Raw genomic sequence first — 26,665 nt, 5'->3', positions numbered from 1 at the left:
GTGAGGGAGGCAGGTGGAAAACGGCGTGTTCCCCACACAGGCATCCGATCTGCTCAGGAAGATGTGCACCAGGAACCTGGTCCGGAAGTACTGCCGTGGGATCACCGCCGAGAGGAGAGCCCTGGTAGGCACACAGCATGCGGGCAGGTGGTAGGACCAGAGAGGGGTGGGTGGAGCCCCGTGAGGGCCATTGGTCCTCATTCACGTCTCACCTGTAAGCCAAGGCTCACATAAGGCTCATGCCTCATACACGCCTTGAGGATAAGATGCATGTGGCCACTTAGCACAGAGCCCTCCTGAACTGGCAAGTGGCATAAGCACCATCACGCTCTTGCTAGCACTGTTACCATGGAAACACCACCACGCTCTTGCTAGCACTGTTACCATGGAAACACCATCCAGACAGCCCCCTCTCTGGAGGTGTGGTTTTATGTTCATCTGCCAGTCAGCAGATTTTTTTTTTTCTATAAAGAGCTAGAGGGCAGTATTCTAGGCTTTGTGGGCCACACCATTTCTGTTGAAATTACTGTGCCACGGCAGCACGCAAGCTGCCGGAGACAACCTGTAAATAAAGGGCACAGCCATGCTCCAAAATATACACCACTCACAACACTTTACTGGATTTGGCCCGCAGGCTGTAGTGTGTCATCTCTGACCTAGAAGAAAGTGCTCTCTGAAACAGTGAACATTCTACTTCCAAGAAGTCAGTGCAAGTAGAGACAAGCCCAAGCATCAACCGCAGTCTCTAAGCAGTAGAGTGTTTGGAGCTTTGGCCCAAGCCAGATGTGTTTGACTTCTGCGTGCTCTGACTCCTCAGCAGAGGTGTGGCAAGGCTCACCAGGGAGCCTGACTTGTTCAGGAAGTCAGTGCTAACATGGTCCTCTTTGGATCCCCAAAGCCTCATGGCTACCGTTCTGTACTTTTAACTCTACCAGATGCAGGAAAAGGTGGTCATGAGTGAAATATTCGATGGAAAGAAAGAAGGCTACACAGAAAGCCTACATCAACCCTTTGCCAACAGCCGAGTAGGTAAGTCCCTTTTTCCATCTACATGCTCATTTGCCCTATTTGAAGAAAAAAAAAAGTCAAAGGACGATGTTTGACACCTAGCATTTCCTGACAGCTATCTCCCAGCTTGAGGTCTAGGTCACAGGGGGATGTAAAACCAGCCGATGCCTCTGGCTTCTGCCCAGGGCTGGTACCCAGTGATGACTCGCTGTGTTCTGGTTGCCTCCTTAGATGAAGGAGACATTAATCCCAAAGTGCTTCAACTCCTCAGCAGCGAGAAAATCCAGGTAGGGAGCTGTGTGTCCTTGCCTGAGACGGGACTTCCCCACAGGGTCTGCGAATAGGGTGTCTTCTACACAAAGCGGGGCTGGAAGCAGTATCTAAAAGCAGGGGTGCGTGTGTGTGGCCCCAGCTCTCAGCTGTGCTGCTCCAGAGGCTGAGATCATGGGGACCCATAATCTTGGGTACCCGCTGCTGTTCTTACGGTCCTTATCTGTCACGCCACTGTGTCTGATGTCCTGTGAAGCTGAGTGGAATGCGGCCATGCACGTAATCATTAAACATCCTGTTAGAAGCAGTGTGGCGGGGGTGCCCGGGAACCCATGTGGGCTTCGTAACTGAGCTGTGCAACCCCTGGGCAGGTGACTTACGGTCTCGGTGCCTTCGTGTTTCTGTGAATGGGGAGGACGGAGGGGTCGGGGGGTGTGAGGGGTGCAGGCACGCAGCACCCAGTGACTGTGGCGGCTCAGGGGCTGCTGGATCACTTGGTCTCCTGGGCACCAGAGACCTGTGACTGGGTCATCTCTGCTGAGTTTTCAGAGCAGCCTGGTGAGGCCGACGCCAGGGCCTTGAATTCCTCAGGTCAGCACCATAGGCAGAGCCAGGAATCATGTCTATCTCACAGAGAGCCAGGGTTCAGAGAAAACCCATCTGTGCACCATCTGAGTGCCTGAAGCCACGATGCTCGAGTCCGAGGAACAGGGAACTCAGTAGTCTGCCCCTCGCCCATGATTCGAGCATCCCTCGCAGTGACGGCCACCTCCTTGCAGTACGGCGTTCCGGTCATTAAATATGACAGGAAAGGCTTCAAGACGCGGCAGCGGCAGCTCATCCTCACTCAGAAAGCAGCCTACGTGGTGGAACTTGCCAAAATCAAGCAGAAAATAGAGTACCCCGCCCTCAAAGGTAAGAAGCAGGCAATCTTAAGCTGACTCACTGGGTGGACTCAGCTCCCAGGAGCACCAGCAAGGAAGCAGCTCCTTCACTGAAAGACCAAGTGAGGGACTTCCCTGGTGGTCCAGTGGCTAAGACTCTGCGCTCCCAACGCAGGGGGCCCAGAGGGCCCAGGTTCCCTGTTCAGGGGGTCCTGGACAGGGAACCAGATTCCCACATGGCACAACTAAGACCCAGCACCGCCAAATAAATCAATATTTTAAAAATGACCTAAGTGAAGGGTGCCCACAAAACCCAGGGCAGCCCCAGGCCTGGCCTGTGCCTCTGATTCTGGCATAAAGGCCCATGGCATCTCACTCCAGCATCCAGGTAGGATGCCAGACCTGTGACAGCTTCTTATTCCAAGCACAGATGCTGACTGCTGGAGTATGTGCCCGCCACCCCATAAAGCCCAGCCAGGAGGGAAAAAGCATGGGGTTGGGAGCCCCCAAGTGGGCCTCTTTTCTTGGTATTCGCGTCAACTTGTCCAGTTCCTGGCCCCTGACTTTGCATCTGTCCTAAGGTGTCTCCACCAGCAGCCTCAGCGACGGGATCTTAGTCATTCACATTTTGCAAGCAGACATCAAGCAAAAGGTAACTGCTGGCCACGGGGCTATTAACAGGGAGAAACACTGCAGATATCTTTAGCTGCCCCCAGTGAAACCTCAATGGTATTTTTCCTTGAAGCCACTACGGCTGAAGGGCTTCCCAGGTGGTGCTAGTGGTAAAGAACCTGCCCACCAATGCAGACTTAGAGAGGTGCGGGTTTGATCCCTGGGTCGGGAAGATCCCGTGGAGGAGGAAATGGCAAGCCACTCCAGGATTCTTGCCTAGTGAATCCCCATGGACAGAAGAGCCTGGCGGGCTACAGTCCATAGACTGACAAAGAGTCGGACACAACCGAGTGACCGAGCACACGCCGCTGAAACGGCTGTGTCCTCTCCTCTCTGCCACAGGGAGATGTCATCTTACAGTGCGAACACATATTTGAAGCGGTTACTAAGCTCGCCATGCTGGTTAAGAAGGAGAACCTCGTAAATGTTGTTCAGGGAAGGTAGGTGGTTGCATCTGGACTCAGTAAGTCCCTCAGTGTTAAATGTCTATTATCTCATTATTGACTGGGGGAATTTTACAGAAACAAACATCTGTGGCCAGTGATTTTTATTTTGGCTGGCCAAAAATATAATTGTTAATTCACTAACTATTGAATATAACACTAATATATTCAAGTTACACCTGACACCTGTAAAGTCTTCCCCAGCACCGCCTCATTTTCACTTTCCAGATCAGAACCAACCACTCAGGTTTTTTGTCTTTTTGTTGGTCTAACATGCACACCGTCTGAATCAGAACTATATTCTGAAGAACTATCGTCTTCTGAGACACTAGTATCTATGTTGCTCGGGCAATCAGAGAAAGTATCTGCGTAAGATTCACCAAAACATCCTTCTCCATTCAGAATTTCACGATGCGTCAATTTTGAAAACTACAGTAATAAACTTGGCATTTGTGATACACACAAGGTTGGAACAAAAATCTGATGGGGCAAAACGTGAATGATAATGACAACCGTAAGTTGTATACTGAACCTTTGATCAATTTTAAGCCCTAACAACTAGGTACAGTGATGTTAATTGCATCTCTCTCTAAAAATGTATTGATACAACTCCAGTCAATAACATTTGGGTAACAAAAGACATATTAATATGTCTCTGGTCAATAATGTATTAACAGATCAAGGAAGATGCAAATGTTCATTGATTCACCATGCCTGCCCCTCCCCGAAAAGGAAGCACTGCCTACCTGCAACAACTTTCTTCCCTCCTCAGCTCCTAGGACAAGGGCTCCAGAGAAATGAAGTCAGTGATCACTCGTTTTCCTAAGGGAACCAACAGGGGTCTTACCATCTAGTTTTCCAAAGAGGTGCTTATGGTCTTAAGGGAAGCTGTCACCAGGTGAAAGGGGTACCCCTGAGCCAGAGCAGGTGACAGCCACGCCCCTGCTGCTGATGCCTGCGGAAGAGCTGTGCCAAATTGATTTCAGAGTCACTACAAGAATGCATGACCTAGCTGCAGAAATGGTTTTCTTCTGATCACTCAAATATACAATTAAAGTCTGTAATGAAACAGGAATTTGATCTTGAAACCAGTAAGCATCACAAGTGAATTTCTTTTGCAGAACCAAAGGTGGGGGAGAAAAATAATGGAGCACGTCGGTAATTTATCACTTTGTGTATTAATATTTTAAGTTTACAGTTTTGTATTAGTCCTGGAAAAGAAGGCACAATAGTTTTTGACACCGGACCAGAGGAACAAATCTATAAAGATAAAAACGGACAGTTAACAGTGGTGAGTGGCTGGGTCTGGGGGAGGGAGGCGTAAGCTGTTATTTAAATGAGACTACAGGTTAAAATCCTCCTAATTTCAGTCTTCCTTGGGCTTCTTTGGTGGCTCAGACAGTAAAGAATCTACCTACAAAGCAGGAGACCTGGGTTCAGTCCCTGGGTTGGGAAGATCCCCTGGAGAAGGGAACAGGAACCCACTCCAGGATTCCTGCCCGGGAAATCCCATGGACAGAGGAGCTTGGTGGGCTACAGTCCATGGGGTCACAGAGAGTCAGACATGACCGAGTGACAAACACTTTCATAGACTGACCGCAATCACCATCTAGTTTGTTTCTTCCTCTGTCTGAAGCCACACTGAACAAGTCAGGAATGGGTACTGGAGGGACAGATGCAAACACTGAATGAAAAAGGAAACAGTTTACTCACTACATTTAGTTGTCAGTGGACCAGAAGCTGACAGTCCATTCTTCTCAGTATTAAATATCCAAGCCCCACTCTTTACTGGGTGGCGAAGGCCTGATGCCTTACCACGTGGTTCTCAAGCGAGTCTCCATGTGGGAAACTCCCAGCGAGCTTTGAAAAATACCCAGTGTTCGTGTCTCCCCCATCACCACCCCCGAGACACCATGATGCTACCGGCGGAGGGTGAGGCCTGGGCTCTGGAATGGGAGGAGGCTCCTGGGACCAAGCAGCAGAGGTTTGGGAAACAGGTCCATGTTAAAAAAAAATCAAGCCTAGTGCTCCTCCCTAGCAAGTCTGATCCAACTTGGCTGGGAAATGACAACTATTCCACCCCAGGAGGTTTGAATCTTTAAGATTATGTTGTATAATATGTACCAAGGATTCACAGTTTGCTATAAACCAATTTGAAAATGGTCTAACAACATAGAGCATCTCATACACATTGAATGATGAAATGTATTCTGTCAACAGGACAAAATATTTAAGCGTGATTTTTAACCTAACGAATCAGGTGACTTTTCGGTTTACATGCTGTCTTAAAGCCTTCGCCCCGTATTCCTCCCTGGCTGGCTCAGGCTGAAGCTAGCAGGCCTCAGGGAGCCCATTTCTAGATGTGGCTCGGCTCACGGCAGGGGTCAGGCTGTGGGGATGGTACGGGTGGCGGGGCCGGCTGCTCACAGCCTGGCCGCGTCCGCCTTGGCCACGTGGGCAGCTGGGGCGCTAACGGCATCCTTCCAGGGAGGCGAGACCTCAGCCCCGCGTGCACCCCTTTGCCAGGTGTCGGTCTGCCCCAAGTCCTGATGGAAGATGGCGTCTGACCTCGCCCATCGCCATTGTTGCTGCCACTGAGGAGAACGCCCAGGAAGCTCGAATCTGGGGCTGTGAGCAACACCTTCAAGCAAAGGTTCCAGCAGTTCTGGGAAAAGGATCACCCTTGAGGGATGGGAAAGGCATCTTACGCCAAACCCTCAGATGTCCTGTGGCACTAAAAGTGCCTTCTAGGGAGCCAACCTCAAATCGCCCAAAGGGGTGCTTTTAAACGTCGCCAGTAGGACCTGCGCTCAATGGGCACTTGAGTATGTCATTACGGAGGGGGCGACAAGGTCTGTCAGACTGCCCCTGAGGCAGAATGAAATCGTGATCTGAGCGCCTATGGCTGCAAAATGTGAATTCTGCTTTCAGTAAGTGGAACTCAGGAAAATCCCCAATCCTTCACGGCTTTAGGCTCCGCGGGGGTGAGGTGAAGCTCTCCCCACCCCAAACCTGCACTCAGGGCGAGAGCCGCTGACCGACCATTCACGTTTCCATCAGTCCTGAAGCCTCTCCACCCGACACTTCCTGCCAGTGTTGCGAGTTCCAACACTCCAAAAAATGACTCTGCTTTTCCCATCCTGAGCAACCTGGAGGTGGATCTCTGCTCTGAACCACACCTCAGTGCAGTGGCCGGACTGTGCTGAGCGTTTCTGAAAAGACCCACAAAAACAAGATTTAAGTAGAAGCATCACATGTAACTTTTATTTTACACACGTCCACAGAGGCTGGTACAACATACAGCGACTGCTGCTGAAGCTCAGAGTGTACTTTTTCCCGTGGCACAAAGACAGAAAGGTTAGTGACACACACGTGTTACGGTGACTCTGGGTGGTAGGGAGCACACATTCCAGACGGAGGGCTGGGGTACCTGCACGGCGACCACCCCGCTGAATCACTGCAGGGGGGCGGCTGTGAGGCCTGGCCAGGAATTGTCAAGGGCAGAGGCCCCCCCAGTCACCGCAATCAATGACTTATTTGGAAAGAAAACCTGATTATGAGGGACCTAAAGCCGTATTGGTTCTTCCCACTGTAAGTTATTACAGTGTAATAAAAACTACACTCTAACAAATCTTAGGGCCAGTGATTTGCTTGGATGGTTCTTAAATACAGGTATTGACTTTTGCTGACCCTTCGTGCTCACGTAAGAGATCAGTTCCTTGAAGAATGTGTCTGATAACAGAGCCTTGGGCCAGCCAACGCTTCGTCATCATCAGCTCACGGCTATAGGCAGCTAACAGTATCACTCTCTGTGGAATGCTTTAATGAACTTGTTCATATCCCAGGGAAGCAGAGAGTCCAGACTCCAAGTGCAAAGTTGGAGGAGATGTGAAAATAGACATGGCCAGAAACATTATTAAGTCATAAGGTGTAGAAGCCCCCGACAGCTCAGACTGATCCACAAACTCACTCTTCACATAAACATTTAAACACAAAAGAGAACTTACGTGATGGCTTTTCCATTCCTACAGAAAACATCAGAACTGACATTCACTTTACCGTTCTAGAAAAGGATAACCCCAACAGCAGGGTTGGTGTTTAAAACTTCCACAGTAGAAAATATTTACAAACCATATTTAATTAAGCCCCCTCCCTCCCATCCTCAGCACTTAATAAAATCCAGGTGGCCTATATACGAAAGTTGCCCGCGCAACAGTTTAAAAAGCATCTACCCCTGTATGTGATTTTTAGGTTTGATCATGATTGTTGACAAGTTTTACTGTAGGCTTTGCTGCTGGATACAAAATAAAGGCATACAACTGTCCCAAGTAGGGCCGGATGTACAAAGTCTAAGCAGTAAAAACCATTTCAAAATATAAACTCGTTTCTTGGGGAATACACTGTCAAAGGCTGCCCGTATTAATACCTTTGGTATAAAACAGTCACTTGAATAGCCAACAAAACCCATCCAGACCGTACACACACCCTCACTTCCTGGAACTACTCTACCAGCCTAGTCTCAGCCAGCCACATTCGTCACAACTCCCTCTGGGCCGACACGGGCGTGGAGCGGCGGGGAGGTAGGTCACCGAGAACGTCCGCCCCCCACGAGCGCCGTGCGGGCAGCAGGGCTCCAGCGTGGGCCCCCCGGGCCCCCAGGCACACATCCGCATCCAGTCACGCACGTCCCTTAAACAAACATGAACACGGAAACCGACCGGACCCCAGAAACCTGCACAACCGCTCGGTCTGCTCACTGACGGCCATGTCACACTGTGTAAGACTCCGAGGCAGAGACCCGGAGGGCATCTCCGGGTAACAGCCATCCTGAGGCCACTATAGTAAGCACTGGTCCTGCCTGGACGCCAGGACAGAGTCTGGGGCCAGATTTCCTTTCTTCTAAGCAAAGGGGAGAGCATCTGCTTGGGGCAGCAAGCCCCGCTTGACAGGGCAGAAGGCCGGGGAGGAAGGAATGGAGCCCACCTGGCAGCGGTCTGTGTGCTGTGCCAGTGAGCAGGCCAGGTGGCCGGCCTGGAATGGAGTGGGTCCCCAAGGCTGGGGGGGGGGGGGGGCATTGCCCGCAGCCAGACCACAGATCGCCCGAAGGGGCAACAGGTCTGCCCTTCGGCAGAGCTGGGCAGCCAGGGCCACGCTGGGAACCGCAGCAGAGAGGCATGAACCTCCAGGGCACACCTCCCGCTGCCAGGAGCTGTGGGTCTCCACCCACAAGCTTGGAGCGGTGCCCATGGCCGGATGGGCAGCTTGCAAAGCCCTGGAGCCTGTGCCAGGCCCCGCACACAGGAGCGGGGCCAGGGCGCTGGGCTGCAAGGTGGGGAAACGTGGGGACTCCGCTGGTGACCACCAACCACAGGGCCCCGCTCCCAGCTGGCAAACTGAACCCTGGAGGGAAGGCCCCCGAGATCAGAGGCAGTCAACACCCACCAAAATAAATACTGCACAGGCGCTTCTCACATGCATGTCCACCCGTTCACCCACCCCCTCCTCTGGAAGCAGGGAAAGCCTGGCTCCCGCGCTGCTCGGATTCTCTGGGAAACAGAGACTGTGGACCCGGCTTGTTCACCAGCTGGGGTGCATTCACCTGGGTAAAGACATCAATTCACCTTGTCGAGAAACACTAAAATCGTTTGGTTTGTAGGGAAGTCTCTTCAGACTCTGGGGGAAGTGGCAGGCTGGGAGCCGGTGGGGGTGCTCGGTGCACAGCAGCGGGGGGGCGGGCGGCAGGTGGGGGGCGGCAGGGGCCCCCACCCTCTCACTGGTGGAGGTGGGCCCGGTCGTCCGGGCGCTTGATGTGGATCCGCCGCACGCGCTCGATCCGCTCCCGTTCCCGCTCCTCGTCCTCGTCCAGGTGGTGGGAGCGCCCGGCCGCCCCGCCCGTGGCCTCCAGGAGTGCGTTGTCAGGTCCCCGGCCATCCTGGGCCTCGTACAGCAAAATGTTCAGGGTCTCCTCGTAGATCCGGGCTTCGGGGAACTCCACCTGCAGCCCCACGAAACACAAGGCAGAAAGTTAGCATTTCACAGCTCCCCCACCGCCCGCCTCTGCTGCTGCTGCTGAGGACTTGAGAGCAGCGCCGTCTGGCCCCAGCAGGCCCCCAACAATCTGCAAGATGGTCATGATCACGTCCCAGGTGGTTACTGTTTTCAATGGGCAACACCCACACACGGCGCTGGATTCACAGGAGACAAAGCGGATGCGTGCAATGCGTCTCTCTGCCCCTCGTTGCCCTTCCTTGGACACTGGCATCCCTCCCAACATGGTGCTTCTAACAAACAGGGCTGCATCCTTGCACATCTGTCATTCCACACCTTAAGGCAGCATTCTGTCCAAACAGGGGCCACCAGCAGGGGGCCCTCATGAAACAGACAATTACAATCCCTCCCCGCTCGGTAAAGCACCACGTCTTTTCACCGCCCTTCAGGGTCAGGCGCCACTAATAAGAGGCAGGTCCCAGGCACCTGTCTCAGGCAACAGAATGAATCAGTGAGAGTTGGCAAAGCACTTGCGATGCTGCACCAAGGAAGATGGCAATGATGCAGAAACCCAATTGGGACATCAGTACAGTGACCTGGGGCAACAGAATCCGAGTGTTGGTGCCAAAGTTCAGCTTCTGGAGATTTGGGCTGAAAGGAGGAGGAGGAAACAGTCCCTATGAAGGGGTGGCCATTCCAACACCATCCCCCTGGAGACAGGAGCCTGACGGGATAGGACGCAGAGTGAAGGAAGCCGGGAAGGGAGTCCTGGCCTCCGTCCTGGCTCCACCATGAACCAGCTGCCCAAACAAGAGCTCAGGCTCACTCCAGAGCCCATCCAAGAATCTATACACAGTTGGGATCCGACCGTGAGGTCTCTCAGGACCTCTCCTGCCCCTTAAACTCCAAAAACATAAAGTAACTATTTTAAAGTTCAATCAATATGATGACTAGACTTTGAATATTCAAGGGAAGATTCAATTCACATACAGACACACAAAAAAACAAACTAGGAGCACTTTCCCGGTTTTCCAGTAGTTAAGAAAATGCAGTGGACTCAGGTTCGATCCCTGGCCTGGGAACTAAGATCCCACATGCAGCAAGGCAACTAGGCCTTTGAACTGTGGTGCTGGAGAAGATTCTTGAGAGTCCCTTGGACAGCAAGATCAAACCAGTCAATCCTAAAGAACATCAACCCTGAATATTCATTGGAAGGACTGATGCTGAAGCAGAAGCTCCAATACTTTGGCCCCCCAACACAAAGAACTGACTTCCTAAAGAAGACCTTGATGCTGGGCAAGACTGAGTGCAGGAGGAGGAGGGGGAGACAGAGGATGACATGGCTGGATGGCATCACTGACTCAATGGACAGGAGTTTAAGCAAACTCCAGGAGACAGTGAAACACAGGGAAGCCTGGTGTGCTGCAGTTCATGGGGTTCAAAGAGTCGGACCCAACTTAGCAACTGAACAAGTAGAGATTATCATATTATGCAAAGTCAGAAAGAGCAAAACAAATACAGTATGGTATCACTTATGCTGGGCTGTAATTAGTCACTCAGTCGTGTCTGACTCTTTGCGACGCCATGGACTGTAGCCCACCAGGCACCTCTGTCCACGGCGATTCTCCAGGCAAGAATACTGGATGGGTTACCGTGCTCTCCTTCCTCCAGTGGATCTTCCCAAAGCAGGGATTGAACCCAGGTCTTCCACATTGCAGGTGGATTCTTTACTGTCTGAGCTACCAGGGAAGCCCAAAAATACTGAAGTGGGGAGCTTATCCCTTCTCCAGGGAGCTTCCCAACTCAGGTATCTAACCAGGGTCTCCTGCATTGTAATTCTTTACCAGTTGAGCTACCAGGGAAGCCCGATATCACTTATATGTAGAATCTAAAATACGGCAGAAGGGAACCTATCTATGAAACAGAAACACAGACTTGAAGCACAGACTGGTGGTTGCCATGTGGGAGATGGGCAGGTGGATCAGGAGTTTGGGATAAGCAGATGGAAACTATTACATACAGGACGGATAAACAACAGGGTCCTACTGGAAAGCACAGAGAACTAGATTCAGTATCCTGTGGTAAACTGTAATGGGAAAGAACATGAAAAAGAATATATGCATGTGTAACCGAGTCACTCTCACAGGAATAATTTAATACCACAGTGTATGATCAACTATACTTCAAAAAAAAAAAAGGAAGGGGGAAGAAAAAAGAAAGGGCACATAAGGGAGGGAGGCAAGCAGAGACGTAAAGGGAGTGAATTCAGTGAGCGTGGGACCTGATCTCTAACCACACTGCAGCATGATGGGGCTCTGCAGAACACAGGGACAGAGGCCAACGGAAAGGTCAGGCCCACTGGCTTGCGGAGGATGACATAAAAATGGGTCCACAGCATCCAGATCAGTCAGGGAATCACGCACTGGGAAGGAAGCCCCCGGGGTTCAGGAGGAGTGCCCAGTGAGCCCCGTGAGGGCGGAGGGCTGCCCAGGTCAGTGGGGAGGACAGACGACAAGGAAGGAGTAGGTCACAGCCAGACGCTCAAGGTCAAGACCTTGGAGGGAGCACTGCTCCTGATGAGCGAGATGGATGCAGCCAGGCTGGTGGGAATACATGTCGTGTGGAGGATGGCAAGGTGGTGTCAGATCACTGACGGCAGAGGAGAAAACACGGGTGGCAGGGTACATGTGGGGACAAGGATCCGTGTGAATCCCAGTCACAGAAAAGGAACCCAGCAGCAGTGCGACTGCCTCTCCTAGCTGGGTGTCCGAAACGAAATGCCATGCTGTTTTTCCAAGCCGACACTGGGACCTTTCCAGGGCCCTAGAGATAGTAAGCACCAGTGAGGAGTTGAGTCCAGAAAACATCTTTAGAGCCTTTGCCTCTTGCAGTGGATTTGGCTGAAGGGAAAGGGAAGTTGGACGAACATGGATTTCAGCCCAGCCACCTGGCACCGCCCTCTGCAGGCCCTTACCTTTGTCTGCTTCTTCTCAGTGGCGTAGACGATGGAGGTGCAGCAGACCTCGGCGATCTTGCGGCCCTGGCCGTAGAAGGACCAGCAGCAGATTTCGTCCCCAATGACGTCCTTTATGAACAGGACCCTTCCGTTAAAGCGCAGAGACAGCTTATCAAACAGTTCGATGTTTTTCAACATATTGTCGTCAGAATTGCTGCAAAAGAGCAGGTGATAAGGCAACTGATCACCAGCAGGTGTTACGGGCCACCACCGGTGGGGCAGTGTTTCCACATGCAGACCCCTTATCGCCACCAACCCTTACCAACCTCACAAAAAGCCCAAGAAGGCGGCAGGGTAGTCCCTACCGCTCAAAGGAAAGCAAGGATCAGACAAATCAGGGAGCTGCCCAAGGTCAAAAACTAATAAATGGCAGAGCTGAGTCTCAAAAAGACAGCTCTGGCCCCCAAGGCTGTGCTCGAGTGGCTGCCCTGCTGTGCCAAAGACAGGGACGAAACGCTGAAAACACAGGGCTCTGCAGGCACAGGCGGCAGGTGGGGGACACAGAGGCATGCTCCATGGAGCCCCGTGAAAGGCTGAGCAACCAGCCCAAAAGAGACTGCTTATCCTGGGTCCATGTACTGGTCTCGACTGACTTCATCAACCCTACTTCCTGTAATTCTTGATTTGGAGCCACATGTTCCCAAGAGGCAAACGGCACTCTAGAAACCCATATATATTGCTAGTGGGAACATAAAATGGTGTAGTAGTCACTGTGGAGAAGAGTCCGGCAGATCCTCAAATGATTAAACCTGGAGTTCCTGCGTGACCCAGCAATTCCACTCCTAGGTATCTACCCAGGAGAAATGGAAATGTGTGTGCGCACACACACGTCCACAGCAGCGTTATTCCTAACAGCCAAAAGGTGGAAACAACCCTAACTGCCCAACCACAACTGGTGGATGGAGAAACAATGTGGTCTGTCTGGATGGTGGAATATTATTCAGCCATAAAGAGGAATGAAGTACTAATCATGCTACAACATGGATGAACCTTGAAAACATTATGCTGAGTCAAAGAAGCCAGACACAAAAAACAACGTACTGCATGATTCTATCTACATGAAATGTCCAGTGTAGGCAGATCCACAGAAATAGAAAACACAGCAGTGGCTGCCTAGGGCTGGGGGAGGTAGGAGGGAGGAGCAGTACGGGGAGTGACTGATAACGGGTCCAGGTTTCCTTCTGGGATGATGATAACGGCTTAAAATGAGGTAAGTGGTGATGGGTACACAACTCTGTGAACATAGTAAGAAGCACTGAGCTGTGTATTTTTAAAAGGGTGAATTTTACAGTGTGTGGGAATTAAATTTCATAACTATCTATCCAGCAGGGCACTCTAGAGGTGCAGAAAGGGAACGTGTGTTTTCAACTGAAGGGAATGTGGGGGCAGGGAGCTGGGCCTGGCAGGCATGAATACAGAGGTCTTTTCTGGCCAACACGTTACCTGGTATACGAGTATTTGTTGTTACTTCTGTTGTAGAGCAACTTCACAGCTGGCTGTGGGTTGTTTTAGGGAAAAAAAACAGAAAGAAGAGAGTTACTTGGGAGTGCAGGTACAGAGAACCACTGGCTTCCCTCGGAGTTGGGGCCCTGCCACCAGCCTGAAGAGGCAGGTAAGCGTAGCCTGCGGGGTGGGGAGGGGCTGAGATGGAGACGGCATGACCCCAATACCAGGGGCAACACAAGGTGAGCCGCAGGCTCCCATTCTTGACCCCATCTCAGACCTTGTGCAAGCAATTTTAGACATATTTCAAAACCTATTCAGAAGAATCCCCACCATTTCAGTAGCAAAAGAAATGCCACAAGGGTGCCTCCAACATACCTTATTTGACGTCGCTATAAGTTTCTGTTCTTCCTTGGATGACGTAATGACGGGAACTTTGCAGAATGGCTCGTAAGTATCTTTGTTCTGCTGGAACAAAACATACTTTCAGCCTGGGAGGCCTGCCCAGCATTGGATTATTTAAGCTGGCCTGCCAGGCAAAGACAGGTTCTGGTGAGAGGAGATGGGGCAGCCACGGCTGCAAAGAGAGGAGGACGATCTTATAAGCTGGGCAACGATCAAGAGTGGAGTTCTCCAATGAACCTGCTCTTTGGCCAGGAGTCTTACATGCCAGAGTGTTCCGTAAATACTAACTATGATAACATTTTTTCATAGCTCAGTGAAAGTGAAAAGAAAGTGAAGCTGCTCAGTTGTGTCCAACTCTTTGCGACCCCATGGACTGTAGCCTACCAGGATCCTCCATCCATGGGATTTTCCAGGCAATAGTACTGGAGTGGGGTGCCATTTCCTTCTCCAGGGGATCTTCCCGACCCAGGGATCGAACCTGGGTCTCCTGCATTGTAGGCAGACGCTTTAGCGTCCGTGCCACCAAGGAAGTCTTCTTATGGCCCAGGAAGCCACTCAAACCCTAAACAAGGCAGATGAAATATGATTGCATCAAAACTCCTACAAAGTCCACTGCAACGACTGTAGAGAAATGAAAAGGTATAAGCCCATAAGAAGAAAAGGACAGGAGAAGTACGGTCAGCAGGCAAGAGATGTCACGGATTCGAGGCTGGAAAGCAGGCCTCCGGTGAGTGATGACCAAGCAGAAGGGGAAAGCTGAAATCCAAGCCGGCTGAAAGAGTCTGGGAGATCTTCCCAGAACAGCTCTGAAGGCTGGGGGGCTGAGAGCAGGACTTGAGGACTGCCTGCTTGTTGGCAGAAACACTGGTGAGACCCCAGATGGATGTCCTGCCCCAGCCTGGCAGGAGAAAAGCCCACTTTCCTGGAGAAGTTTGTACAGGAGAGGACAAGGCTGACTTGCTATTCTGAAAAGGGGGGATTCAGTGAATTATCTACACGCTCAATGGTGATACCTACCCCTTCTGCTCAGATCCCAAAAGACAGCCAGTCAGGCTCATACCAACCAGGCTAGAGAGGGGAGGACTCCTCTACGAGAACCACCTGTCCAGAAGAAGCGTTTATAGATTCTGACGTTGAGAGTTCCCACTGAAGAAGTCAGTCTTATCAATCGCCACCGAAGCCCACAGAACAACAAAGACCAATACCTACAGTTTTTTCAGAGCTTAAATTTCAACAGACCGAGGACCATCAGATTAGATTCAGAAAGCCTCTGAAATATGAGACTGAAACCAAGACAAAGAGAACAAGTAAGAGGAGGAGCCACACGATGAAGGCAGCACAAAGGAAACTTCCAACAGTGAGACGGGAATGACAAGAGTATCACATCCTATGAAACAAGGCTGGCGTGCCACATTAAGAGCACGTGGAGAACAAGAAAGGGCTCTTGGGAGTCAGAAATATGAGAGCAGAAACGAAAAACTCAACAGAAGCCTTGAAAAGATACAACTGTCTGAGAACAATAAAAGTGACAGAAACTAGGCGGCCAGGTCCCTGAGGTTTAATCTCAGACTAACAGAAACCACAAAAAGGAGCCAGAGGGCGTCTCTAAGACGAAGGCGAAACAGATTCCCTGATGCGTCTGAGCAGACCAAAAGGAGACTGTGGTTTCTGAGAACTTGGGGCTACATTCGGATTGTGTGCTTAGAAAACCAAGCCAACAAAAAACAATGAAGCAACGACTAATTCTGGCAAACTGAAAAGTTATGAGAGAAAGGAAATAATCGCTGTATACTCTATGGCTCAACTGTTAACAATATTCATATGACTCACTGTGAGCTCTGAGTACCGGTTTAATCAGAACTTTGAGAACGATATTGAGAGAAGGAATACATGCATGCAAGTTTGGTAGTGGTTTGGGGTGGTGCATGAGCTAACTTTCCACTTTCTATAGAAATGTCAGTAGATAATGCCGAAAATGGACAATCAATAAATAGCAATGTAAGAAATATGGGAAAAAACAACTGCTGTAAGAATCAGAAGAGGCTGCTTCAGGGTGGGAGGGGGTCGAGGGCGTATGGTAGTGGTTTAGACATCAACCTTACCTACAGTACTGACTTGCCTTTGTAAATGCTTTACCTGCATTACTTTAATAAACATAAACACGAAATGAAAAGAAAAAAGTAGACTTCAACGTTCCATTAGACGTACAGTGAGTTCACAGACTCTCAGGGGAGGTGGTATGTGTAAGCTAACAGTTCCTCAGGCAGATAGGCGTGACGGGGCTGCCTCCACGGGGAGTCACGCGGACAGGCGGCTGGGAGAGGCGCAAACGTGAGCCTCACGAATACAGATCGATGCCTCTGACAACCTACAGGGACTCTTCTGATTCTCTGCCACGTCTTCACAGTTGCTGGCCCCATCAAGAGGCACTCTGGTTCTGCAGGGATTTTACTCTCCCTAGACTTGATGGTACCACACTCCAGTACTCTTGCCTGGAAGGCTGCAGTCCATGGGGTCACCGAGGGTAGGACACGACCGAGCGACTTCACTTTCACTTTTCGCTTTCATGCATTGGAGAAGGAAATGGCAACCCACTCCAGTGTTCTTGCCTGGAGAATCCCAGGGATGGGGGAGCCTGGTGGGCTGCCGTCTACGAGGTCGCACAGAGTCGGACACGACCGAAGCGACTTAGCAGCAGCAGTAGCAGCAGACTTGATCCCAGTGGTCTTGCCCCAGGTCCAGCTGAGGAGTGAGGGGTATCTGTCTAAGATTATGGTGGACTCTCAACAATGACTCATGGGTAAGTCCCCAGAAGGGTCCAGAAAACAGAACAAGTTGTATACCCCATAGCTGGGTACTGAAGGGCTGCAATGTACACAGGAGAGGACCCGAAACCATGGGGGCTGAAATACGCTGGAGAGCAATCAGGTGGCCCGGGCGTCCCAGGTAAGCCTCTCAGGGGTCAAGCTGGCCAGAGGGGAGCAGCCCCGAGGTCAACTCATTAACTCGCACAGCAGCTCAGTGAGGGAGGAAGTGCCCTCCTCCGCAGAGAGGGGAACCGGAGGCGGGTGGCCCGGCCGGGGGACACCTACTTGCAGGGCGGCCTGGCACTCTTCCACCAGGCCCTGGACCAGGTAGTACTTGGCTTCTGCCAGCAACTCTTTGATCTCCCGACGGCTCTCGGGCAAGGGGACCGCCCCGTCGCGAAGGTAGTTGAGTATCGTACCGAAGTGCTTGCCACACCGGTCAATGAGGATCCAGCCTGCGGTGGGAGGAGGCGGGAAAGAGGGGTTCGTCAGCTGGGTGTGCCTTTCCTGGAAGGTCCTGAGGGGAATGAGGTGGCTCTTGGTTCCGTCCACCTCCCGGGGTCAGCAGGACCACGAAGAAGGCAGCGGCCTCACCCGCCTGGCTCCCAGCAAAGGGCTGATGGAGGTCCTGCCTGGCAGCACCGCCATGGCCTCCCAGCCCTGCTGGCTGCAGACACCACATCCGGACTCACTGGTCTCAGGCTCTTCCAGGTTCAGGGTCCCTGCGTCCTGAAAGTGTGTTTCTAAGTTGCCTCAAAAATCCCTTTGTCAAGTGCATCCCAAGAGGACCTAATGCCCCACATCTGGATAAAAATAGGGTCCCAACGACCACAACCCATGGATGGTGGGAAGGCTTCTGGGGTGAAAACATCCACTCCTTCTTTTTCAACAATACTTTTTTCAGACTCCCACACAGCAGAGCCATTTCTAAGGAAGCAGAAGGCTCGCTGCCCACAGGCTGTGACATCTGGCTCCCAAGGGTGCCCCCCAGGCACTCACCAGCACCACCAGAAGAAATCCCATCCGTGACCCCACACAAGGCATTTAGGGACCTGAGATACAGTGGTGACCAGACAGACCCTGCCCTCGAGTGGTTCAGCCTGACCTGGGGAGACGGCGCTGGCATTTATGAGAAATGGAAACGGCTCCCAGCTGCTGACAGGAAGTAGGCATGGTGCAAAACTGTGCCTTGGTGGTGGGGGCAGGACAAGGCAAGCCCTCTCACTTATCAGCATCCTCTCCAATCTCCAATCCCACACTGGCCTGCGTTGCCCGCTTCTCCGCCACTAGAAAGCCATGCTTCTCAGGATTCCTCGGCTGAAACATACATGCTATTGGGAGGGGGAAAGTGGACTAGAGCCTGGGAAGAGGAGAAGGAGGTACCAGAAAAGGAAGTAAGACCAAGCACGCCTCGAGAGAAAATGTGAAGCCAGACAGATGGAGGGGTCTGGGCCTTCCCAACCCGTGGCATCACCCCAGGAAGGGGGCCCCCCGTCTCCTGTTGCATGCTGCAGGGGAAGGGCAGTTGGGAGGTTTACACAGCAATCAGTCACACTCTGCCTCTGCTTGCTCAGTCTGGGAAAAGCGCCAGGTTTCCACTCCTGAGACCACTATGTCCTCCCCGAGTCCTCCTCAGACCTAGGCCCTGGATCAGCAGAAGTCAACAAAGGCCAAGATCAGCCAAGGCACCTTTTCACACCCGGAGTGGCAAGTCGGCCCACCTGCCCCTAACCCAGCGCCACCAAGGGTGCGCAGGTGCTCTAGCACACGAATTGGGTGGTGCCTATCACCATCACCAGGAATGCTGACAAGGCCATTTCCATGCTTCCCGAGCCAACTACTCCTCAGTCCACAGCTCCTGGGCCTTTGGTTACAGGTTGGTCACAGGCTCTGGATTCCTGAGCACAGTGAGAAGTTTATCTGCAGTCTCGGCAAATGCAAATCAAAGATGGGGGCCTGGATCCGAGGAAGGATGAGGTCTTCACGGGGTGGCGAGTCCTGTCATCTTGACGGTGCCCGCTGATGCTATCGCTCCTTTCTCCAGTGGAGACAACACAGTACAGGCTCAGCGTCTGTCCCGCAGCTCAGATCCTTGAGCAAACAGGACCACTGAGTGTGTACGGGCGGGGCCAATCAGAGTACAGGCCCCGCTCCCCAAAGGAAGCTCCTCCCACTCTAGCCAAAGTGTGGCTGAGAGGCCCAATACTCCAGGAGAAGCCAAAAATGCAGACTTCCCTGTGAAATCTCCTGATTTTTCAGTAAACTGAAGAACTGGAAAAGATCCTGATGCTGGGAAAGACTGAGGACAAGAGCAGAAGCGGGCAGCAGAGGATGAGATGGTCAGACGACATGAGTGACTCAATGGACGTGAGTTAGAGCAAACTCTGGGAGATACTGAAGGACAAGGAACCTGGTGTGCTGCAATCCCTGGGTCTCAAAGAGTTCGGACATGACTCAGTGACTGAACAACAAAACTAGCTGTAAACCTGTCATTAACCCCCCACAGGGCAGCCAGAGCCGGGCCTGCAGGCCACTGCCTTGTGACCTCTGCAACTGTGGATCAAGTGCCCCCTTCCAATGAGCTGACGTGGTACGGTAAGGCCGGATTACCTTCCCACCAGTTCTTGATGAGAGATGCTCACTCTCTTACATTTTCCATAGATAAAAGAGAGGCTCAGAGAGGCTCAGGGACATCCCCTATTTGGGGAGGCAGCAGTAAGCCACAGAGAACAAGCGAGAAACTCGTTGGAAGACTCCTTTCATCGTACAGAACTGAGGAGCCACGGGGAACCTCGGTCTTTGGGAGAAATGGCAACCAGCTCCACTCAGCTGCTCCGGGAAGAAAACCTCTTCCCCTGCCTTCACTGAGTGGACGACTCGGCAGCTAAGAGCAAGGGCCCCTGAAATCAATTACCCGAGTGACACTCCAGAGTCTCCATAAACCAACAGGCGGACCGTGACACTGGGCTCTGGCTCAAGAATGCTGCCAGGAAATGCTTGTGGCGAAGGAATCATACTTTGGACAAATAAGGGAAAAAAAAAAAAGGAGAGCCAGGCGCGCTCTCCATGAGGTTTCAATTAGCATTGTGACTTCAAAAATATTTTTGCTGCTTTCATAGCAGGAATCGATCCCTTTCAAACAGTCAGCTCTGGTTACTAGCGTGTAGACAAGCTGAGAGAGGCCAAGCCACATCAGGATGACCTGGAGTCCCCCAGCCCCTTGGGCAGGGCTGAAAGAAGGGTGAGGGGTGCAGACCCAGAGGCTCTTGGACGGACGGGCTGAAAGACGCACCCAGCGTGGGCCTCTGCTGGAAACCCAGCTCCGCGCTTGCCTGCTGGATGACATCGGCATTTCACTGAACCTCTCGGTCCGGCAGTTTCCCGTTCTAAAATGGTGCCTCCCTGCGCTGGCATAAAGGCGAGAGAATGTACTGGAGCCACAGAGCACAATGCCAGGTCTATCGGCAGCACTCAAACCAGGTCTCTGACGCTGAGCCCTGTATACAGGTCCTCGTGACTGGAGACGGCGTGTTCCAGCCCCGGGGACAGTGGTCTGCATGGCTTCCGGGGAACCTGGGAGAAGGCTCCACTTAGGGTCGGGAGCAGCAGACCACATTCCTCCTCTCTCCTTCCTTCCCCCACCTCCTCCAGGAAGCTTTCACCGACCTCTCCTTTGCCATACTAAGGTAGATCTTTATGGCCCCAAACTTGCCTAGGTACTTGAGTCCCTGTTACAAACTCAGACTCTTGGAAGCAGCCTCCTTCCTGAATCAGGATCTCCAGGGCAGGGTTTCTCTGCCTCGGCACTCCTGACACTTTGGGGTTTTTTTGGCTGCAATGGGCCTTCATTGCAGCACACAAGCTTTCTCTCTAGTTGTGGCTTGCGGGCTTCTCCTATTGCGGCGTGGTCTTAGCTACCCTGTGGCATGTAGGATCTTAGCTCCCTGATCAGGACGTTGAACCCCTGTCCCCAGCACTGGAAGGTGGACCTTTAACAAGCAGACCACCAAGGAAGTCCCTACTGACACTTTGTGCTGTGCTCAGTCACATTTGTGTCCGACTTGGTGCAACCCTATGGACCGTAGCCTTCCAGGCTCCTCTGCCCATGGGCTTCTCCAGGCAAGAAAACTAGAATGGGTTGCCATACCCTCCTCCAGGGGATCTTCCCAATCCATACGATATACAATTCAGACAGGCAGAAGGGCGTGGAGTGCAAGAGAGTCTGCCACCACCCAGGACCCCGGGTCCCCTCTCCAGAAGCCACCAGCTTCTCAGGTATCCTGTGGAGATTTCTACCAACGCAATGCACACAGTTTGGGGCCTTCAGGGCCCTTGTTCCGTAACCAGAAAGCCGTCCTGCTGGCTTCGCCCACCTGTTTGTGGCACACTTCACTGTCACCGACAGCCTTCCCACCTAAAGGCCAGGATGATGCTGTGAGATGCAGAAAGTCTACCCTGTTTTGCAGATTTGAAGGCATGCTCAGGCCATGGGTGGGGCTGTGCAGTGTTTCCCCAGGGGCCAACAGGATTGCTCTGCCAGCACAGTGCTGGCTGGAGGACCAGACACCCAGCCTGACGTCCAGGCCTGAAAGGGCTTCAGTTCTAAGCTGGTGGTTGGGCCACAAGGCTGCCACACTCGGGCGCCCCAGCCTGAGGGCTGAGCCCACACCAAACTACACAAAGCAGATAGTAAGAGCTAGCCAGTTCTGCCTTCAGTAGCGTCCTCGTTTCCAGCTCTGTATATTTTGAAAAAGCCTTTCACCTCTCTGAGATGTGCCTGAGTGTCAGCTGCTCAGTCATGTCTGACTCTTTGCAACCCCATGGACTGTGCCCCCAGGCTCCTCTGTCCATGGGATTCTCCAAGCAAGAACACTGGAGTGGGTTGCCATGCCTTTCTCCAGGAGATCTTCCCGACCCAGGGATCAAACCCAGGTTCCCCGCACTGCAGACAGATTCTTTACCATCTGAGCCATTAGGGAGTGGATTTCTCACTGATCCGTAATAGCAGCAGCCACCCCTCAAAGGGTTAGGGTGACTCTTAAATGTAACAAAGCCCCCAAAAGGCCATACTGTGAGCTTTTCCTAATGGCTCGAAGGGGGCTGGTGCTCCCCTGAAGTGAAAACAGCTGTGGTTTGGCATATCAAAAAACCACACTCCTTCCCTGGGGACGCTGGGCTTTCCAGGAAGCCCCAGGCAAGCACATGGTCCGGCAGCTGTTGAGAAGCCCACGCAGGCCTGCTGCTGCCACTCCCGGGAGCCTCCCAGCTGGGGGCGGGAAAGCCCCGGACTGCGTCTCCTTTGTGACATGGCATCAGGCCACCACAGGCGAGGGCCCTTCAGGGAGATGAGGCTCCCACTTTGCTTCTGAAGCAACTTGGGCGCTTTTCCTGAGCCCTGCCAAGGACTGGGCAGGGCGGAAGTAAAGCCACAGTGATCCTGGGCTCTCAGATAAGGTCTGTTTCCTTCGGCAGCTGGGGCGCTATTGTCTTGATTTCCACAAACACTCCCGCGATGCTGGGTGTGGCCCAGCAGAGGGGACCCTCCCACTCCTAAGCAGCTCGGCGCGGACTTCTGGGCATGGTGTGGAGGCAGCTCTGGGGTTCTGGCCTCACTCGCCTGCTGCTGCTGGGCCAGAAACCCAAGGTCACTGGGAGCCCAGGGAAGCAGGACTTCGGGCCCCACAGACTGGCTTCTCCAGGACACAGGGAGACGCATCCACTGGTGGACAGCTCAAGGGTGCGCTCTCTTAGGATCTGAGAACATGATGTGCACACCGGGCCCAGGGCCCCCAATCCCACCAGGGGTCAAAACTCGCCCCTCTCCCAGGCACTACCATCCCCAGAGAGGCAGGGCGTCAGCACAGATGCCAGCCTCAGAAACAGGGAAGGTAAGGCCAAGCCAGGCTGTGGCCTGGTCTCAAGCAAGCTCAGGACAAGCAATGAAAGATGGGGCCATCTTTCAACCAAATGCCACCTTCCTCCGTAAACCCGGTCAGAGAAGGATGCTCTCTGTTTCAGGGTTCTGAGCGTTCCCGGTGGGTTGGAAGCAGGACCACTGGAAGCAATTCTTCATCTTGTATTAACAGGACTTTCCACGAAAACAAAAAAACCACACACTGAATGCACATATACTGAACGCTTCCTATGGACCAACAGCCCCAGGAAGTAGGTGCCACCGTGCCCATTTAGCAGATGGAGAAACGAGATGTCAGCAGATTAGACAACTTGAGGAGGGTCACCAGACACGAGAACGGGAGCTGCAACCCCAGTTCAGGTCGGTGAGTCCTCAACAGGCCCCAGCCTAGGAGGGCAAGGGTCCCGAGCAGACGGTCCTGCCTCGGTCACACCTGAGTCTCACTCAGATCACAGGATCTTCACAAAGAGAATGGGAAGGGAGCCAACCAGGGGAGCCAGTCCAGTGTCTGCTGCACAGAGCTGAGGCCTGGGGGCGGGGAAGTGACATTCTCAAAGTCACAACGCAAGCCAACAGCTAAGTGGAGACTATGACCCCACCCACTTCCCCCCAGGTCTCAGCTTAGGTGTCACCTCCTTAGGGAAGCCCTCCTTGACCACACCCTGAATAGATGTGGTCTCCATTACTCACACTCAAGGCTCCCTCCACATCTGGTAACACTGAGCATAACAGGAAACCCGAGCCGGTTTTATGTTGCTTTTCTGAACTGGAAGGAAGCCCTCGACCAGAAGCACAGCCCCAGCCCGGGACCCTGGGCTTACCTTCACTGTCCGTGAGCACCTCCATGCGCCCGCTGAACATGGCCTTCAGCATGGTGTCCTGCTTGGTCAGCGTCTGCATGGTGGTGTAGTAGAGGGCTCCACCCACGTTCAGCTTCACGTACTTGGAGCTGGGGCTCGTGCCCTTGAAGGAAGTGGTGCGGGTCGCAGCCGCTGGCACCGCTGAGCTCACCACACTTTCTCCTGACATCTCTTCCTGCCCGGGGACAAGACGCAGGGTCAGCAGGGTCAGGGCACCAGGCCTGATTTCCTTTCCTCAACCAGTGGGCTGCGGCTGGCCTCCAGATGAGTCCTACTTAGTCCTAGTGTGTCCTGCACTGAGAACAAAGTTCACTCCCGGTCTTCACAGCTCAGGAAGAGTTCAGAGGAAAACCTGGATTTCTGGCTTCTCTTAAATCAGAGGCCAGGCCTTCCTTGGTGGGTCCGGGGTAAAGAATCGGCCTGTCAACGCAAGAGACGCAGGTTTGATCCCTGAGCCAGGAGGATCCCACATGCCATGGAGCAACTAAGCCTGGAAGCAGCACTGACTGAGCCCGCAAGCCTAGAGCCTGTGCTCTGCAAAGAGAAGCCACTGCAGTGAGAAGGCTGCACATAGCAACTAGAGTAGGCCCTGCTTGCCACAACTAGAGAACAGCCTGCACAGCAACAAAGACCCAGCGTAACAGCAACAACAAAAATCAGAGACCAACTAGGCCAGCAAGGGAACGCATGGTGTGAGCTGGGGCGCCGGCCGCCCCGTAGGCATGCGTATGCAACCCCAACTGGCCCCAAACTCCACGCAGACAGATGGGCTCACACAGCGGCTTCAGCTGTTGACCCTGCAGATCTGCATTTACCACCGAGTCCTGCATTACAAGGAGTTCCTTTGTGTCTACTGCTGATATAACTAAAGGGACACCCTGGCTGTGTCCTAAAGCGGCTAAGAGCGCTACCTGGGTCTCTGTCCCCTTGTTGCCACTCACCACGCAACAGATGAAAGTGACGCCTTTCAGCTGAATTACCCATGAAACAAGCTTGGAAGAAATTGAGTGTGATCTCAACTACCATTCCCCTCCAGGGAAACAGTGTTTCCCAGGACTAAATGAAAGACATAAAGATGCGGTGAACCCAGTTACTGCAAAATTAGAGGCTTCCTGCACTAGCGTCGCCCCACAGCGCAAGATTCACCGAGTCCCTCTAAGAGCCCTGCTGGTGACCATGGGCATCTCAAGTCGTAGAAGCGGATGCCGCTTCTGATCGAAGCAGACGGATGATGGGAGACTGGAACCTGGCGCGCGTGTACGCCAAACTGTTTATAAAATTTAATTGCATTTCTGTTGAACTACGGTTGATTTGCAACGTTGTGCCAGTCTCTGTGGCACAGCACTGACTCAGTTACACACACACACATTTTAATACTCTCTTCACTGCGGTTCCCTGTGCGCTACAGTAAGACCATGTTGCTTATCCAGCCTCTATATAAGTCAAGTGGCCTTATGAAGCATCACTACAAACAGAGCTCATGGAGGTGATGGAATTTCAGCTGAGCTATTTCAAATCCTAAAAGAAGATATTGTGAAAGAGCTGCACTCAATATGCCAGCAAATTTGGAGAAGTCAGCAGGGGCCACAGGACTGGAAAAGGCCCGTTTTCGTTCCAATCCCAAAGAAAGGCAATGCCAAAGAACGCTCAAACTACTGCACAACTGCACTCATCTCACACACTAGCAAAGTAATGCTCAAAATTCTCCAAACCAGGCTTCAACAGTACGTGAACCGAGAACTTCCAGATGTTCAAGCTGGATTTAGAAAAAGCAGAGGAACCAGAGATCAAATTGCCAACATCTGCTGGCAGGAGAAATTTCAGAAAAACATCTACTTCTGCTTCACTGATTACGCTAAAAACTGTGACTGTGTGGATCACAACAAACGGAAAAATTCTTGAAGAGATGGGAATACCAGAACACCTGACCTGCCTCCTGAGAAATCCGTACGCAGGTCAAGAAGCTACAGTTAGAACCAGACATCGAACAACAGTCTGGTTCCAAATCGGGAAAGGAGTACGTCAAGGCTGTATACTGTAACCCTGCTTATTTAACTTATATGCAGAGTACATCATGCGAAATGCTGGGCTGGATTCAAGATTGCCAGGAGAAATATCAATAACCTCAGATATACAGATAACACCACCCTTATGGCAGAAAACAAAGAGAACTAAACAGCCTCTTGATGAAAGTGAAAGAGAGCGAAAAAGCTGGCTTAAAACTCAACATTCAAAAAACGAAGATCGTGGCATCCAGTCCCATCAGTTCGTGGTAAACAGATGGGGAAAACAATGGAAACCGTGACAGACTTTATTTTCTTGGGCTCCAAAATCACTGCAGATGGTGACTGCAGCCATGAAATTAAGAGATGCTTGCTCCTTGGAAAGAAAAGCTATGACAAACCTGGACAGCATATTAAAAAGCAGAGACACGTTGCTGACAAAGGTCTACATAGTCAAAGCCATGGTTTTTCCAGTAATCACATATGAATGTTGAGAGGTGGACCATAAAGAAAGCTGAATGCCGAACTGATGCTTTTGAACTGCGGTGCTGGAGAAGACTCTTGAGAGTCCCTTGGCCTGCAAGGAGATCCAACCAGTCCATCCTAAAGGAAATCAGTCCTGAACATTCATTGGAAGGACTGATGCTGAAACTCCAATACTTTGGCCACCTGATGCGAAGAGCTGACTCACTGGAAAAGACCCTGATGCTGAGAAATACTACAGAAGGAGAAGGGGATGACAGAGGGTGAGATGGTTGGATGGCATCACTGACTCGATGGACATGAGTTTGAGCAAACTCCGGGAGTTGGTGATGGACAGGGAAGCCTGGTTTGCTGCAGTCCATGGGGTCGCAAAGAGTCGGACACAAATGAACAACTGAACTGATGTAATAGTTTACATCAGCTAATCCCAACTCCCAGTAGAAACCTTTCTTGGGTAGGTAAAATTCTA

At 52.1% G+C, this 26,665-nt stretch overlaps 2 protein-coding genes across 5 annotated transcripts in view; one reads left to right on the top strand and one right to left on the bottom strand.

Annotated features, from left to right (window-relative positions):
- Nucleotides 1–6,883, top strand: part of MYO1H (myosin IH) — a 42,456-nt gene extending 35,573 nt beyond the window's left edge. The window contains exons 25-32 of the mRNA XM_070768935.1: nt 41–124; nt 936–1,029; nt 1,240–1,295; nt 2,058–2,193; nt 2,744–2,814; nt 3,177–3,274; nt 4,469–4,568; nt 5,804–6,883. Of these exons, the coding sequence (XP_070625036.1) occupies nt 41–124; nt 936–1,029; nt 1,240–1,295; nt 2,058–2,193; nt 2,744–2,814; nt 3,177–3,274; nt 4,469–4,568; nt 5,804–5,827 (663 nt within the window). The 3' untranslated portion in view covers nt 5,828–6,883. The remainder of the gene's footprint in view (nt 1–40; nt 125–935; nt 1,030–1,239; nt 1,296–2,057; nt 2,194–2,743; nt 2,815–3,176; nt 3,275–4,468; nt 4,569–5,803) is intronic.
- KCTD10 (potassium channel tetramerization domain containing 10) overlaps nt 6,514–26,665 on the bottom strand; it is a 29,403-nt gene continuing 9,251 nt past the window's right edge. For 3 of the 4 annotated variants that reach the window (XM_019977757.2, XM_019977759.2, XM_070769715.1), the window contains 6 exons: nt 23,672–23,885; nt 17,222–17,391; nt 14,103–14,192; nt 13,725–13,777; nt 12,240–12,435; nt 6,514–9,272 (listed from right to left, as the gene is read on the bottom strand). In XM_019977757.2, coding sequence (XP_019833316.2) covers nt 9,048–9,272; nt 12,240–12,435; nt 13,725–13,777; nt 14,103–14,192; nt 17,222–17,391; nt 23,672–23,885 — 948 coding nt within the window. In that variant the 3' untranslated portion in view covers nt 6,514–9,047. The remainder of the gene's footprint in view (nt 9,273–12,239; nt 12,436–13,724; nt 13,778–14,102; nt 14,193–17,221; nt 17,392–23,671; nt 23,886–26,665) is intronic. The other variant, XM_070769716.1, reaches the window with a different exon arrangement.

This window comes from Bos indicus, chromosome 17, assembly GCF_029378745.1.
Source record: "Bos indicus isolate NIAB-ARS_2022 breed Sahiwal x Tharparkar chromosome 17, NIAB-ARS_B.indTharparkar_mat_pri_1.0, whole genome shotgun sequence".
Classification (NCBI taxonomy): Eukaryota; Metazoa; Chordata; class Mammalia; order Artiodactyla; family Bovidae; genus Bos; species Bos indicus.
The sequence above is the reverse complement of the archived record's forward strand: the minus strand, read 5'-3'. Positions and strand labels throughout refer to the sequence as shown.